The 17,750-nt window shown below is 37.6% G+C and overlaps 2 protein-coding genes across 15 annotated transcripts in view; one reads left to right on the top strand and one right to left on the bottom strand.

Moving 5' to 3' along the window:
• CCDC66 (coiled-coil domain containing 66) overlaps positions 1-14,049 on the top strand; it is a 72,117-nt gene extending 58,068 nt beyond the window's left edge. For 4 of the 6 annotated variants that reach the window (XM_014541337.1, XM_014541342.1, XM_014541343.1 and 1 more), the window contains 5 exons: positions 9,539-10,044; positions 10,622-10,662; positions 11,358-11,593; positions 11,813-11,931; positions 13,547-14,049. In XM_014541337.1, the coding sequence (XP_014396823.1) occupies positions 9,539-10,044; positions 10,622-10,662; positions 11,358-11,593; positions 11,813-11,931; positions 13,547-13,639 (995 nt within the window). In that variant the 3' untranslated portion in view covers positions 13,640-14,049. The remainder of the gene's footprint in view (positions 1-9,538; positions 10,045-10,621; positions 10,663-11,357; positions 11,594-11,812; positions 11,932-13,546) is intronic. The other 2 variants (XM_014541338.1, XM_014541339.1) reach the window with 2 other exon arrangements.
• A 107-nt stretch (positions 14,050-14,156) lies between these two features.
• The window catches only part of FAM208A (family with sequence similarity 208, member A), a 44,853-nt gene continuing 41,259 nt past the window's right edge, over positions 14,157-17,750 (bottom strand). For 7 of the 9 annotated variants that reach the window (XM_014541333.1, XM_014541332.1, XM_005868375.2 and 4 more), the window contains 3 exons: positions 16,629-16,807; positions 16,262-16,426; positions 14,157-15,412 (listed from right to left, as the gene is read on the bottom strand). In XM_014541333.1, coding sequence (XP_014396819.1) covers positions 14,952-15,412; positions 16,262-16,426; positions 16,629-16,807 — 805 coding nt within the window. In that variant the 3' untranslated portion in view covers positions 14,157-14,951. Of the gene's footprint in view, positions 15,686-16,261; positions 16,427-16,628; positions 16,808-17,750 lie in introns of all 9 variants that reach the window. The other 2 variants (XM_014541336.1, XM_014541334.1) reach the window with 1 other exon arrangement.

Genomic DNA, 17,750 nt, shown 5'->3' on the forward strand with positions numbered 1-17,750 from the left:
GGGGGCCCGCCCCCCCCCCCCGTGCACGAATTTCATGCACTGGGCCACTAGTCCGATATATACAAGGGTAATATGCAAAGTGATCCTAATGGCAGAATGACTGCTGGACCAGTCACTATGCAGCGCCCTGACCATCTCTTGGTTGTTTTCCTGACCGGCAGTCTCCAATTGCCTGATGGCCACCCATGGCAGGGGTGGGGCCGGCAAGCAGGCGGGAACAGCCGACCTCTCGGTTCCTTCCCCCAGCCGTCAGGCACAGATCACCCAATAGCAAAAGCGGAACCGGGGATTGGTGGCGGTGGGGGGCAGAGCCGGCTGCGAGCAGCTCAGGAAGATGGCCCTGATAGGCCAGACCTAGAGATCGTACCTGCGCACAAATTTCGTGCACTGGGCCTCTAGTATATACTAGGTGTACAGGTTAATAATGAGGATTTTGTAAATAAAGAAAACATGATAATTTCAAGGGAAACATCAAAAGTGCTTTATTCAAAGTAATGTCTATCGCTAGCTACACATTTCCTCATCTTTCAGGTAATTTGTGGATACCGTCCCAATAGAACTTTTCTTGTTTTGAGGCAAACCATTCAGAGACCAAATTTTCCACTTCTTCAAATGTTTTAAAGTGCTTGCTCAGAAAGTGCATGTGCCATCGATCAGAACAAGTGTTAATCTAAAGGAGCAATGTCTGGTGAATACCGCAGGTGGGTTAACACTTCCCAGGCAAGATCTTTTAACGTATCTTTAACTGGTTTTGAAGTGTGTGATGGTGCGTCATCATGAAGCAAAATTACTTTGCCGTGTCTTCTGGAACATTCAGGTCGTTTCATGATCAAAGTGTGGTTCAAATTGATTATTTGTTGTCGGTAGCGATCAGTATCAACAGTTTCACCTCATTTTAGAAGCTCATAATACACCACCCCTTCCTGATCCCACCAAACACAGAGCATTGTCTTCTCTCGGAAGCAATTTGGCCTTGCAGTTGATGTTGATGGTTGACCTGGATCAACCCATGATTTTTGTGCATTTGGGATTCTGAAATCCCCTTTTCATCGCCAGTCACAATTCAATTTCTTTTGTGCCATTGAAGCAACATTTTACTGATGACTTCTCAGTTTTCCATTTGTCTTTCGTTCAGTTGATGTGGCACCCATTTTCTTTCCTTTTAAATCTTTCCCATTGTTTGTACACGATTGGAAATTGGTTGCTGAGCAACATTTAATCTTTCTGCAAGTTGTTTTTGAGTTTGACACAAATCTTCATCCAATAATGCTTGTAATTGTTAGTCTTCAAAATTTTTTGGTTGACCTGGACGTTCTTTGTCTTTCATATCGAAATCATCACTTTTAAAGTGTTTAAACCAGTGTTCACAGTATCTTGAGATGGAGCATGTTCACCTTAAGCTTCCCGAAATATTCAGCAGCACTTTTCTTCAAAATAATGAATTAAAACTTCCCGCAAATGCTCTTTTTTTGGCATGAAATTCGACATTTTTAAGTGTAAAAATATCTATGTTAACACCTTCAGCAAATTTGACATAAGAAGTTTTGAAGCTTGTTGTCAATACAACAATATAGCATACATATCAAACCGCATATATATCAACATATGTGTAACTACACCTAGTAAATAAAAGCCTATGCAACCATTTGGTCACTATGACACACACTGACCACCAGGGGCAGATGCTCAACACAGGAGCTGCCCCCTGGCAGTCAGTGCGCTCCCACAGTGCGAGAGCCACTCAGCTGACTGACGAGTGGCAGACGCTGGGCTCATAGCTGGCAAGCACAGCTGTGACGGCGTGAGCCTCTCCTGCCTCTGTGGCATTGTCCTACTGAGTGGCAGCAGGCGCAGCGGGGCCGGGATGAGTGGAGCGTTATGGCGCCTGGTCCAGCCTTGGGCTCCTCCCTGGCTGCCTGCTGCTTCACGCACTACTACTTTCCTTGGGGGATGGTAGACTGCTGGTTTCAGCCCGATCTCCGCAGGCCCTGGAGATTGACGGAAACCGGCAGTCCAACATCCCCTAAGGCAGTGGTTCTCAACCTTCTGGCCCTTTAAATACAGTTCCTCATGTTGTGACCCAACCATAAAATTATTTTCGTTGCTACTTCATAACTGTAATGTTGCTACTGTTATAACCGTAATGTAAATATCTGATATGCAGGATGGTCTTAGGCGACCCCTGTGAAAGGGTCGTTCAACCGCCAAAGGGGTCGCGACCCACAGGTTGAGAACCGCTACTCTAGGGTGTCACAGCGGACTTGAGTGTAGTCTTCTGCTTCTCAGGGAAGGTCATCTGGAGTTCAGGCCCAGCTCCCTTTGTGAGCCAATGATCACAGGAAGGAAGCAGCTGTGTTCTTAGCACAACACAGTCTGGGTCACTGTCCTTAGGAAATAGCATCAAAACTATGTGAATAGGTCATTCACAACAACACGGATGGACCTAGAGGGTATCATGCTGAGCGAAATGAGTCAGACAGAGAAAGCCCAATACCATAGGATTTTACTTACATGTGGAATCTGAAGAACAAAACAAACAAACAAAATAGAAAGAGACTCACAGATACAGAGAACAGACTGATGGCTGCCAGAGGGGAGGGACTGGGTGAAAAAGGTGAAGGGATTAAGAAGTACAAATTTGTAGTTACAGAATAGTCATGGGGATGTAGCATAGGAAATATAGGCAATATGGGTATTTGAATTATCAGGGGGATGACTTTGTAAAGTATATAATTGACTAACCACTATACCATACACCTGAAACTAGTATATAATAACATTGAATGTCAACTATAATCCTATATAATAAAGAGCTAATATACTAATTACACCAAACAGCAGAACGACCATCCAGATGACCTTCCAGATGAAGCTGGGCTGCACGGGCCAAGGCAGCCAGGGTCTGCGAGGGCCGCCGAGCCCTTGCATGAATTTCGTGCATCAGGCCTCTAGTTGAAAAGTAAAAATTAAAAAAAAATTATGAGAATAAAATGAAAACAAATGATGTGAATAGGGGGGTCTGTGAAGGAGAGTCATCCTTGAGCTGAGAGGTTTGCTGCATTTTAAACATTTTAGTTGAGCACAAGCTCAGCCAGTGTGGCCCTCCCACCCCCAGAGGATCAGAGCTCACCCTGTTCATTCCCAGGCCCCAAAATGGGAGACCCTAGAAGAGCACTTCACAGGGCAGCAGAAAATGCAGAGAAGAAATGCTCAGCAGTAAGTAAGTATTCAAGGCCAAAAATTTATCACATGCATGAGAGAATTTGGAACTTGATGGTTTTTGAGGGAGGGCAGATGGTCCCAGAAGTCTGGGGACTCTGGGGAGGAAAGGAGGGTGAATACAGAGGGATGTAGGAGCTGCTGAGGTGCCTCGAAGCTCTCCTTTCAAGAAGAATTGCTGTCCAGCTGTGAGAAGAGCACTTAGCTGATGACCTGAAGCTGTTAGCACCTTCAGACTCTGCCTCAGCTCTCTCTCTGAGACCACAGTCTTCCTAGGCATCTGCCAGCTAGTGACTAACAACAGCACCAACAACAGCAAGGGAATCAGACTATTTCCGCCCAAAGCAAGACCTCTCCAGTGGGCATCTCAGTTCCAAAGCTCTTTGCTGGGTTGTCAGAGATTGTTCAGATCTGCATCACAGCTTAAAGCACTCCCAGCACAATCTTGCTCTTCTTTCTGCCTTCATCTTTCACAGATATGACCTTTCCCTCCCCTAAAACTCTGCTCCTAACTCAGTCTCAGCATCTGCTTTCTTTCTTTCTTTTATTTAAAATATATTTTATTGATTTTTCTACAGAGAGGAAGGGAGAGGGATAGAGAACTAGAAACATCGATGAGAGAGAAACATCGACCAGCTGCCTCCTGCACCCCCCCTTCCCCACTGGGGATGTGCCCACAACAAAGGTACATGCACAAGGTACATGCCCTTGACCGGAATCGAACTGGGGACCCTTCAGTTAGTAGTTCGATGCTCTATCCACTGAGCCAAACCGGTTAGGCTCAGCGTCTGCTTTCTCAAAGACCCAACTGACCTTAGGAAGGCACATGAGAAGCCTAAAGAGCATCTACACTGGACCCCCTAAAGAAGTTAGGTACAGCTTCTCTGTTCTTGGCAAGGTGGTTAGATGGGCAGATTTGGAATTAGGGCCTGATGCTCAACTTTAACTACCCTTCACTCCCCACCATGCTCTTTTAAACATATTGCCTGGACTCTTGAATAGAGAACCACTGAAATCTTCTGGAGTATTTATGCTGGCATCATGGAATAGCAGGGTAATGGTTAACTACAACACGGTTGCTGGCAAGCATAGGGATATCACGACTGAGAGCTACAGGTTGTCATGTGGATCCTCTTACTGCAGAGACCACAGTGCCAATCTTATAAGCTCTGGCTATGTTATCAGTAGGGAGAGTCGTCAGCCCCACCTCTTGCTCATGAGAGTGGGCTGCTTGTGACATCCTGAGAAAAAGAGTTTTATGAGTCTCACACATGAGGATGAGGTATTGGAAAAAGCTTATTTCTGTGGAATTAAACCCCTGAGTTTCAAGGTCCCATTTCCCTTCCTCCACCCAAGGAAGGAGTGTAGTTATGAATCGTAATGTAAATATCTGATATGCAGGATGGTCTTAGGCGACCCCTGTGAAAGGGTCGTTCGACCGCCAAAGGGGTCGCGACCCACAGGTTGAGAACCGCTGCCTTAAGGGGTCCCGGATTCTAAGAGGGTGCAGGCCAGGTTGAGAGACCCCACCATTGCACGAATCTGTGCACCGGGCCTCTAGTCTTGAATAAAAGTGGTGAGAGTGAGCAAACTTTGTCTTGTTCCTGTCTTAGAATAAGCTTTCAACTTTTCACCATTGCATATGTTACCTTTATTATGTTGAGGTACATTTCCTCTCTACTCACTTTGAGAGTTTTTATTATAAACTAGAGGCCAGTTCACGAAATTCGTGCACAGGGGCGGGGCGGGTAGAGTGTCCTTCAGACCAGACTGCACCATCTCGCAGTCTGGGAGCCCTCGGGGGATTTCTGACTGATGGCTTAGGCCCACTCTTTGTGGGCCTAAGCTGTCAGTTGGACATCCTTTGCGTTGCCATGGAGGCAGGACAGGCTCCCACCACCACCGCCGCGCTTGCCAGCCGTGAGCCCCGCCCAGGGCTTCTGGCTGAGTGGCACTCTGCCTATGGGAGCACACTGACCACCAGGGAGCAGTTCCTGTGTTGTCTGTCCCCTGGGGGTCAGTGCGCATCATATCCACCGGTTGTCCTGTTGTTCGGTCTATTTGCATATTAGCCTTTTATTATATAGGATGTAAGTTGAATTTTGTCAAATGCTTTTCTGCCTCTGTTGAGATGATCATATAATCTGTATTCTTTATTTATTGAAGTGGTATGTCTCATTGATTGATTTGCGTGTATTGAATCATCCTTGTATCCCTGAAATAAATCAAACTTCCTCACGGTGTATAATTACTTTAATGTATTATTGAATTCACTTTGTTAATATTTGGTGATGATTTTTGCATGTGTTCTTGAGGGATATTGGCTTGTGATTATACTTTCTTGTGGCATACTTCTCTGGTTTCAGTATCAGGGTAATGCTGGTTTCATAAAATTAGCTTTGAAGCATTCCCTTCTTATTTAATTTTTTTGTAAAGTATTGGTAATAATTCTTCTTTGAATGTTTGGTATAACTTACTAGTGAAGCCATCTGGTTGTGGACTTGTTTGTTGGGAGGTTTTTGATTACTCATTCTCCTTACTAGTCTGTTTAAATATTCTATTCATAATTTAGTCTTGTTAGATTTTATGTTGCTAGGAATTTATCCATTATAGATTCTAAAATCTCTTGGTATATAATTTTTCAGTCGTCTCATGATTCTTCACATTTCTGTGGTATCAGCTATAACATAGCTTTCATTTTTGATTTGAGATCTTTCTTTTTTCTTGGTGAATCTAGCTGAAGATTTGTCAATTTTATCTTTTCAAAGAACCAGCTCTTAGTTTCATTGATCTTTTGTCTTTTTAGTCTCTATTTTATTTCTGCTGTGTTCTTTATTTCCTAATGTCTACTAACTTTTTTTAAAAATTCTTTATTAGTTAAGGTATTACAAATGTGTCCTAATCCCCCCATTAAACCCCCATTCCCCCCCTCTCCCCTCATGCTACATCTGCTAACTTTTGTCATTATTCTTTTTCTAGTTCCTTACGGTATAGATTGTTTGAGATTTTTCTTGTTTCTTGATGTAGGCCTTTATTGTGATGAACTTTCCTCTTGGAATTGCTGTTACTACATCCCATAACTTTCGGTTGTTGTATTTCCATTTTGTCTTAGGGTATTTTTTGAAATTTTTTTTGATTTCTTCTTTGACCCATTGGTTATTGAGTAGCATGTTGTTTAATATCATCATGTTTGTGATTTTTCAGTTTCCTTCTAATTCATTTTTAGTTTCATACTATTGTGGTTGGAAAACAGTGTTTGGTATTATTTCAGTCTTCACAAATTTATTGACTTATTTTGTGTTCTTACGCATGATCTATTCTGTGTGCACTCGAGAAAAATGTGCATTCTGTTGCTTTTGGGTGGGCTGTTTTGTATATTATCTGTGAATTACATCTGGTCTAACATTTCATGTATGGTCAATATTTTCTTACTGATTTTCTGATGTAAGTGGGGGTATTAACATCTATTATTACATTGCTATTTCCCCCTTTATGTCTGTTAATAATTGCTTCATATATTTATGGGTACATAAATATTTATACATTATATCCTCTTGTTCGATTGACCTTTTTATCATTATATAATGTCCTTCTTTTATCATCTCTTTACTTTTAGTTTGTGTGTGTCTTTATATCTGAAGTGAGTCTCTTAAAGTCCTCCCTTATCCACAGATTCACTTTACGTTCTGTTAACTTTGATTAACTGTGGTCCAAAAATTTTATATGAAAAATTCCAGAAACAAACAATACATTTTTAATTGCATGCCATTCTGAGTGGTATGATGAAATCTTGTACTGTCCCACCTAGGACATGAATCATTCTTTTGTCCAGGAAACCTACTCTGTATCTGTGTGCTACCTTCTCATTAGTCATTTTGTTATCAGACACATAGGTCAATGGAACAGAATAAAGAACCCTTTAGTTACTTGTAAATTTAAAATTCTAATCATAAGTTAAAGTCTTTGCAAGGTGGTTGTTCAATTGGTTATACAGTACAGCTATGCTAGCTGAGCACATCACTGAATATTATAACGTAACTAGTGGCCCGGTGCACAGATTCGTGCACATTGAAAGGAAATTAATTAGAAATATTTTAATATCGCTATTCGCCCTTTCTCTATAAAAAAATGTCAGAGATGAAAATTAGTAAAATGTATATGAAAATAATAAATTGGTAAACAACATTATAACAAAGACATGATATAAAAACATTTTATCAATTGATTAAACTTATCCTAATATCTCCCTGTATACCACATTAAGAGTAAAAACACTTTCAGAGTGCTTGACTAATTTCCCTTGTGATGAAGTATTTACAACTTTAATGTCACACGCTGTTCGAACTTGAGAGAAAGCAACATTATAATTGACCATGTCTGAAAACTTATTCGGGTAGGAATATTCCTACTCTGTCTAGATTGGCACCAGTGAGTGCTTTATATGTATCGCACATGCTTGAGTCAACGTTTATTTTTAAATTGCCATTGCATGTCATATGTACCAGTCAGACGGACGTACAATAGGTAACTTAGCCATATATATATAATAGATAGGTTAAAAAAAATTTCAGTATCTCTTTTTCTTGAATGGTGAAACTTTTCCTGTTTTTTAGAATGGAAAAAAGTGAAAGGTTGTATGTGATTCAGCAATGATCTGCAGGGAAAGCACAATGGTATGTGAGATATGAGATAAGGACTTAAACTAGTTAACTGCCACACTATTTTGAATTTAAAAAGGACCGTCACTTGAGTCTATAGATGCTTATGGCATATGAATGGTAAAAGAACATGAAATGCAACGTGACTTTATATCAACAGCAACATTTCCCTAAAAATTTGGTTCCAAGAGAGTTCTTTTCCTCCAGTTCCTCTGGAGTGAAAACTGAAGGATATTTTCCAGATCCTTTTATTTTTATGTACTTTGCTAATTTCAAACCAAGAAAACTTCACATCTCACAAGATATTTTTTACATTGCTTTTGATGAAAAGTCAGTTACCGCTGATAGAAAAAAATGTAGACTTTTTCTCAGAAGTATACTTAAGTATACAAGATGGTATTACATATGGTGTTTATATATTCAAGTGAAAGCCAAGACAATCCTGTGGGGTTTTGTTTAAAAAATGGTCTAAAAGAAAATGGTCTATATTATGTGATGCTACGAATGAGTCATACGAAGTTCTGATATATAGTATAACATAATCAAGAGTGGGGAACATCCGGCCTGCAGATTGTATAAAGCCTTGCCAAGGCATTAGGGGTGAGTTTACATGTTTGACCAAATATAGCAGGCTAATTTTTAAGTTGATAATTTGTATGGCCTACGAATGTTATAATTATCCAAATGGCCCTTGGCAGAAAAAAGATTGCCCACCCCTGGCATAGATGATTCACTTGTTTGAGAAACCTAGGGTGGGTGAACAAATTTAGAGATGGAAAGGAGTGGAGCTTGCTGGGGTTGGGAGAGTGTATGAAATGGGAGATTCTGCTTAGTGGGTACAGGGTTTCTGTTTGGGGTGATGAAAGTTTCTAAAATTGTGTGGCATTGAAGGTGTGCTTGATGCCACTGAACTGTACACTTAATGGTTTAAAAGCCCAGCCGCAGGCTCAGTGGTTGAGTTTTGACCTATGAACCAGGTGGTCACGGTTTGATTCCCAGTGTGGAAGGAGGCAGCCGATCAATGATTCTCATCTTTGATGTTTCTATCTCCTCCTTCCTTCTTCTCTAAAATCAATAAAAATAGATTTTTTTAAATGGTTTAATGGAGGAAATTGGAACCCTTGTGCATTATTGGTGGGAATGTAAAATGGTGCATATAGAAAATCATATGATCTAGGAATTCTTGTATACCTGCAAGAACTGGAAAGTAAGATCTCTAAAAGATATTTGGACACCCATATTCATAGCAGCATTATTAACAATGGAAACAACCTATGTGTCCCTTGACAGATGAGTGGATAAACAAATGTGGTATACAGTGTATTACTGAGCCTTAAAAAGGGAAGAAATTCTGACACATTCTACAACATGGATAAACTTTGAGGACATTATGCTAAGTGAAAATAGCCAGTCACAAAAAGACAAATACTGTGTGACTACTTACATGAGGCACTTAGTAATAAAAATCATAGAAACAAGTAGAATGGTGGTTGCCAGGGACTCTGAAGTGGGAGGAATGGGGAGATATTTAATGGGTATAGAATGTGTTTTAAGAATTTTAAGAAAAACGTTTTAGAGGGCAGTAATTAATACAATTATTATTTTAAAATGGTAAATCTTGTTAGGTATATTTTAACCACAATTTTAAGAATCATATTAAGCTCTTTTTTCAGATGACTTAAATATTGCAATATTCACCAGCGCAGAATCACAGTGTGGATCAGTAATGGAAAGGGAAATTATACATTGTTCATCTCCCGAGATTCCTGCAGAATTTAATGAACAGTTTAACACTCAGAAAAAACAACAAGAACTAAGAAGTCAGAATAAAGGAGCCAACTTAGAAAAAGAAAACAGTTGGTGTAATGACCAGTGTAGTCAGTTCACAAGAACAGAGAAACAAACAAAACATATGAAGAAATGTTCTAAAAGACCTGAATGGAATATAAATAAACCACTCAAAGGGTATATTCCAGCATCAGAAAAGTACCCTAAACAGCTTCAAAAGCAGAGAGAAGAAAAAAAAGTAAGAAGGCAAATGGAACTGCTACATTTAGTAGAAAGAAATAATCGTGGAAACCTCTCTCAAAACAGAGGCACTTCACCAGTTCTTCATTCATCTCATCAAGACACAGAGCCAAAGTTCAGGTGGCATTTAGTCAAAAAGGTAAAGAAAGCTCTTCTATCTTAAAATATATTTAAGAACATGTATTGATGTTCTAGATTGAAAACACAGTTCCCCACATGCATGTTTTCACAAGGCTGTTTCTATGTCTGAACTGGAGTTGGTTTACACTGGGGGATGGCAAACTATAACCCATGGGCAAATCCATCCTGCTGCCTGCTTTTGTAAATAAAATTGTTGATACACAGCTATGCTCATTCTTTTATGTATTACTTTGGCTGGCTTCACACAACAGCTGCTGTTTAGAGTAGTTGAAACAGAGATCACATGGCCTAGAAAGGCAAGTGTTTACTATCCGGTCCTTTATAGAAAAAGTTTACCCTTAAACCTTATATAGATTAAAGCTGTTCTTTATTCAAATACCCATTCAGAACTTATGATCCATATAGACAGAGGATAATTTATAAAATCAGAAAATAATGGATTGGTTCTGACTCTGGAAAATTACAAAGTCCATCTATTATCTTTTATCCAAATATTAGATTTTTTTCAACAAATAAAGTATTGTGGAAACATATGCAAATACTATTACTATTTTCTGCATTTGTCCATCTTTTAGGAAGAAGAACCTCTGAAAATTAATTATTTCAGCAAAGAAAGGTATGTTATGAATAGATTGATTTCCATAGTTAGTACTGTGTATGAGGTACAAGAGATACAAAATATTTGCTCAAAATATAGGTGAGGTCAAGTATATATGTATTTGAAGACAGAAACAGGAAAGTGTGATTTCGAGGTGAGGAATAGAGGTTTAAGGGAAAGGGTAAGCTGGCATTTAAAATTACCTAGATTTTGAAGGCTAAGTTGGATTGGGTTTAGGTATGTAAACAAGTGTCAATCTAAGATATTCTGCTTGGATTGTGTGGGGGGAGGGAAGAAATGACTGGTGTGAATAATGAAAAATTCAATTAACTAATGAGAGATTTATAACTTAGAATTTATGTCTTCATGTAATAAAGAAATAGCTGGTTCAGAGTTGTCTCAGAATGTGGCTCTAACAGCAAGTTTAGGTCAGATGTAAGTATATTACTTTATGATGAATTGAGAAACATTAGAATTAAATAACCTAGTGTTGACCCCCAGGATCTAGTAGTTTAATCCCTACCCCACTCCACCCCCAGGAGAGTATACATATCTTTAGCAAGTACTATTAAAAACTCAAATTAATCCCGTTCTGTTTCTAAAGGTGTTATAAGTACATTTAGGATAAATTGAAATGTAATTAAAGATTAGATATGGTTAATCTGAAATAGACAATTTACATTGGTCCTTATGCTTTTTTTTGAAAAATACAGGTCTCAATCACCACCAGTTCCTGTGATAAAAAACAGAACTCAACAGACACTGAAAAAGAGTAATTACGAAAGAGAGGATCTGATCTCAGGAGGCAATCAAACAGAGTTATCACCCAGGATTTCTGAACCATCTCATTTTATTCCCTATGTTCGAACCAATGAGATCTATTACCTTGATCCAGATGCGCCATTGTCTAGGCCTCTAGCCCAGGATCCTCAGTATCAAAATCCACATAGTAAGTATTCTCCCCTTTAATTGTAAATTCAAAATTGGTATTCCTATCCTAGAAAGTATCCTAACAAGGTTTGCCCAAGTTTTTTGAGGTCCATTATTAAATTTTGCTTGGTGCTTTCCTAGGATATAAATTCATTATGAATCCTTAGAATATATTATAGCATAGTGCTATATATATATATATCATAGAAATGTTTTTGTCATTTTCATCTGGCTTTAGATTGTGACCAAGAACAACAGCTATTTGACTTGGACAGGGACCCACTTCTTAATCCTAACTTGGTGAAAAACAGGGATAGACAGCAAGCAATCCTAAAGGGACTATCAGAACTGAGACAGGTATGAACTTTTCTTTTATGAAGTGTGGATGTGACTTTTCTGTGTCTGGCTGTGTTGGGAAGACTGTTTTACCAAATGCCAGGTTGGTTACATGATTTATGTGACTGCATCCCAGTTAAAAATCAGTATCTACAGGGATGGAGAAAAAGTAGGTTTATAGTTATATGTGAAACAGTTTATATTTTTGTATTATTTTCTATAAGAACTGTAAATCTACTTTAGCCCCACCCTATATATGTTATTCTTGAATTGAAACAACTTTCAGTTTGCTTCACTTAGCCATGTTTTAAGAATTTCCAGCATCAAATAATGATACAGTTCAAATATTAAGACATTTTTATTGAATGAAAAACAAACTCATACATTGTAAGACATGACCAATCAATAAGGCCCTAAAACCAAAGGCAGAAAATAAATATACAATTATGGTATAAGAGATTCTTAGAAATGCAGTTCACACTTATTAAAAGTGGATTTGTTGGCAGTGTTTGGAATTGAACATTGACACAAGTCCCAAAGAATAGAATTCAATATGAAATTATATGTGTAACCTTACTCAGACTACTTTTTATCCCAGACCAATTACGGTGAATTCTAATCTTTCTTAGGTAAAAATAAAAATCACTATTTAAGGCTATAATTTTTCTCCATCAGTTAGCTTTAAAAAAAAAAAATGGCTCGCAAAATTTTTTCTGCTATTTTGGTTCACAGTGTGCCTTTTGTATTTGGAGAAAATACACTGCCATTTTAGGAATGCCTTTTTCCATGTTAAGTCATTTATCAGCAATGCCTCTTGCATTGCAAATTGGTGATTCAAGTATTGCTTACTAGTTCTTTCTGTAGACCTAGAAAATAATCCTTACTAACACAGGATTATGAAGAAAACTGTTTTGTTTGTTTTTTTAAATGATAGGTTTGGTTTCATACAGATTTAGATTTTTTACCTAAAACAACTTTGTGGAGACAGGTCAGGATGAAGGAATATGATGTACACATTCATCCCCATATTATTTCAGCAGGGTTTTGTATTAGCCACTAATGTTAGTGCAGGCAAGATAAACACTAGGCAATGATGGCGAACCTTTTGAGCTTGGCGTGTCAGCATTTTGAAAAACCCTAACTTAACTCTGGTGCCGTGTCACATATAGAAATTTTTTGATATTTGCAACCATAGTAAAACAAAGACTTATATTTTTGATATTTATTTTATATATTTAAATGCCATTTAACAAAGAAAAATCAACCAAAAAAATGAGTTTGCATGTCACCTCTGACACGCGTGTCATAGGTTCACCATCACTGCACTAGGGCATTTGGCGGACAGAAAGGGGGGAATTTCAGCCCCGTAATTATATTGACTTTAAGAATAAAGTCATCCCTATTTGTTTCTATACTAAAAATATAATCTTCAAATATTGTAATAGCTACACAATATCCAACTATGAAAGTCTAGTGTGTGAATTTTTTTGAGTGATTTGACAAAGCTTAAACTGTAGCCAAGTATCTGAGCTTAATACAGGTTTTCAAAGGAAATACAATTCTGGATTAACAACGTAAAATAGGAATAATTTGCAAGTCTGCTACACACCTTACTAACATATCGATGTGATTTCAGGGCCTTCTCCAGAAGCAAAGGGAGTTGGAAACTAATCTCATGCCTTTAGCTGCCAATCAAGAAGATAACTTTAGTTCTTCATTTTCAATATAGAAAATCAAATCCTTCACATTTGTCTTCCAAATTATAAAATGTCCTCGTTGCTTAACTGTATTTTTTTCAAATAGCCTAGATTTATTTTTAAATCCTTATTTAAAATTTGTATATTCTGTAGTAAAATGCTGTATATGTATATATAATAATTTTTTTTAACAATAAAACACTTTTCTGCTCTGTCACAATCTGGGTATTAAGTCCTATAAAAACACATTCCTACTTACCTTAACACAGCCTGGAGTCTGTAATCTGTTAATAGACAATGTTGTTCCACACTTTTTAAATACCTATGTATTTTGCTCTATAAAACATTTAAAAGTCTTCTTTTGAAGTGCCAAAGGAAAAGTCTGGTTTAATAGATCCCAACTTTTACAAGTTTGCATTAGTAATGGAGAGGCAGTTATTGGCAATAGCTGTGGGTTTAAAATTTGTCTCCACCACATACTTTATCTGTGAATTTAAAAAGTTATTTTAATCTAGCATTAAAGTACTTACCACCTCAAAAAGATACTTCTTTTCTAGGACTACCAGTTTATAAATTTATAGGCAAAGGGTTTGTTCCAAATTGTCCAGTGCCTTTAATAAACCTATTTTTTGAAATTGAATTAGGATAAGTCAAGGGTCACACAAGCACTGGAAATTATAATTACCAAGTACTCTAAAATAATAGGTTGACCAGAATTTTAGCAACATGCCAGAAAATAAAAAATAATGCTGCCTGGTATTAAGGTCTAAGTCTTATGTACATAGTTTATTATCTAAAAATGAAACGGAATTGTTAGATAAATCTTGAGGTATTGAGCCAAAATCCTGTAAATATTAATATCACTGGCTTATACCTGTGTAAAAACACTATACAAAAGCTTAAGTGAAAATAAATACAATAGTTGATACATCATTTCAGCAAAAGTAGTTGGTATCATCTAACAATAGAGGAAAGCCATTGCTGTTCACTATCCTTTTGCAAACACCTTGTTTTATATATAAAACAGACTTCAATTTGAAGCCAAAGTACAGATGACATACAAACATAAAACTTAAAAAGTGCCAACATGAGATAATTCAAGTACAATATATGTTAAAAATATATATATATATTTATTTCAATTTTCATATGCTTTAACTGTAACAGGCCATCATGATTTAAATAAGAGGGGGAAAAACATTTGAGAAAGGACAGAAACCTCTTGCTTAAAGAATGAAATATAAATTGTTAATTCACTTTTAAGAAACAGAAAAAAAGTCCATTAACAACCTATGTAAAAAAAAGTTACTGTAATTATTTTTCTTTTGAAGATGGCCTGCAAAATCATTTTTCCCCCAAGCTTTCAGTATAAGCAGATAAAAAGTAATTTTCACTTTCTTGAGACTGACTCGATGAAAGGGCATATGGTGTTCCCAAAAATGTCTGGTGAGTGAGAACATTAAAATGACTACACTGATGGGACATATTTAATTGATTTTGATAAACCTGAAAGTTGCTATATGAATCTTGTTCAGCTGAATTGTTGTTCTGTCCTTCAGAGCTTGCATCAACAGAAGCTCTCTCTTCAGAATCAATGTGATAAGTCTTATCTTCTAATAAACTTTTTTGCACGTCAAGAGACGATTGCAACTCAATTTGAATATTCTTATTTTGATCTGTTCCACGTGATCCTTTGGTCTCTTTCGCCAATATTTCTGAACTGCTGTACACTTCTATTTGTGAGATTTCATCCCCTGAATCCAGAGACATATCCTCTTCATCCTTTTCATCGTTTTCTAAAAGAGCTACATTTAAAAAACAAAAAGTCCTACTCTATTGAAATACACAATTTAAATTTTAAAATTATACACTACTCACACAATATAATGCGTCAGGGTCTGCAAGTCCACAATCCCTTAAATCTTGGTCTTCTGCCACAAGTTCACTTAGTCACAACACTCACACTAGGTGTGAATGTCCAGATAATCCGATGCTAAAAGCTTCTGCGAAATGTGTTCACGTTTAATGTTGGGAAATCCCAACTCCCAGCTCCAAAGGGGTTAATGTCAAAACAGCATCTAAAGTTATACGGTAATTCAGTATTTGACAAGACAAATACAAAATAAAAATTCTGACATCTAGTTTCACTGGATTACTAAACTGGTTAGCTCTATCAAATGATCTCTGCTTTTCATCAAAAACAAAAAGGCATCTTTTACATAAAACCTGGAACCAAAGCAGAGGCCATTGCATGAAAGACTAAAGCTATGGATATCCCTACTACTTTGTATTAAATTACTTTGTACATCTGGGGATATTTAGTACCCCAATGCCAAATCCCCACTTCTGGTGTCCTTTTAAAAAATATAACCCCTTCGCTGACAACAGCAGCCAATAAAACTTACAATACCTCAAAGAGAAAATGCCTACTTTATAGTGTGCAGTCCACAGAAACGAACAGCTTGTATTGACTACTGTATAATAAATGAGATTTTGTGTTTACTAAAAATGATAAATTCATTGAAACACTTCCCTGAAGCTGTTTACCTGTGGTGTGAGTGGTTTCAAAATAGGCATCTCATCATATGAAAAGAGTGAAACCATTCCTCTTTTTCTGTCTGCCTTAAAGAAAAGGAAAACTACTAAAACATTACCTGACTGCGACTCAAGAGTCTCATTAGCACCAAGCAGTGGAAGGTTTTCTTCTGTGACTGAGTTGTGATAGCCCACGAGATTTTTAAAGTTTTGCATAAAAGCTTCAGCAGATGCAACTACTATTCCACTATCTGTATAACTGGAGGGCATCTGGATATTCTTTTCTAAATTAAAAAGAAAATGTTTTGAGTGTAAAATACTTGAAAATGTGCATGGACAAATGATGCCTCCTCCCAGCCCTCCTAAAATTCTTTCCACCACCCTTATCAGAATCATAGCTTAGCAATCAATACTCACTATGGCCCCACAAAATCCTTTCATACACATTCTTATATTAATAGTAGAAAGCTGAAGACCACTGCTTACCTGTTAAAAAGACTATGTGTCGTTGCTGTATGTTCTGAGCCTGCAGTCTGATAAGGCAGTCCAATTCTGGAGCATTTCGCGTTTGTGAATCACAATTGTGGTAAGACAAAATTTCAACCAGATGTTTCTTCTGATAGACATTCAGAAGCGTCAACAGACTTAGAGCTTTAGCATTCAACCTGTGAAATTAAGTAGTTCAGTATCTCCTAAAATTTACTGTGGAAGTTTCAGCTTCAAATTAAAACTATAATCTCTAACTTGAGGCAACTAATGACAACTGCATTGCTTAGCCCACTGCCTGATACAGGGGTGCTTCTTAGGGGAGAGGGAGAGAGAGAGAGAGAGCAGCAATTGTGCAAACCACATGTAAAGTTCAGGGGCTTTCTCTGCAGGCAAAGCTTGAGGGCCAGCTATTCAATGTAGACTAAAATCTCAACCAGTCACTTATTAAGTAACGAATTTACAGTTTTTATTTTCCCCAATTTAGAACTTTAGTGAAGGCATAAACGGGTAACAAAAAAATAAATGAACAATAAATAGTACAAACTACTGACTACTGTCAGGTACAGAACAGGATGGTATTTGTACAAGTTAGAACTTTGGGCCTCAGTACTGCTATCTGTTATGTAAAGATAAGATCTGAAGGTAAAACAAGCTTTTAAAAAGTGAATTACTACTGCCAGGCTGGGTGGCTTCAGTTAGTTGGCATGTTGTCTCCTACACCAAAAAGGTTGCAGGTTCAATCGGTCAGGTCACATGCCTAGGCTGTGGGTTTGATCCCGGGTTGGACCACATATGGCAGCCAACCAATCCATGTTTCTCTCCCCACCCCTCGCCCTCCCCGTTTCTCTCCCTCTAAAATCTGTGAAATTAAGTATTCTCAGGTGAGGATTAAAAGAAAAAAAAAGAATTACTATCAAAAGTTAAATACTTTAAAATTATTTAAGCATAAATTTCCCTAAGTGTGTACCATGGAATATCAATAAATATTAGAAATATTTTGTGATCTAAGTTTAAGAAATGCTGGCTGACAAAATGTAAAACAGAATTCTTAACTACAGAGTTGGTCAGATCCTTACATATGTGAATACATTGTATGGACTCTCTAGTAGTAAGATACAG

This window comes from Myotis brandtii, unplaced genomic scaffold (genome assembly GCF_000412655.1).
Source record: "Myotis brandtii unplaced genomic scaffold, ASM41265v1 scaffold268, whole genome shotgun sequence".
NCBI classification, from domain to species: Eukaryota; Metazoa; Chordata; class Mammalia; order Chiroptera; family Vespertilionidae; genus Myotis; species Myotis brandtii.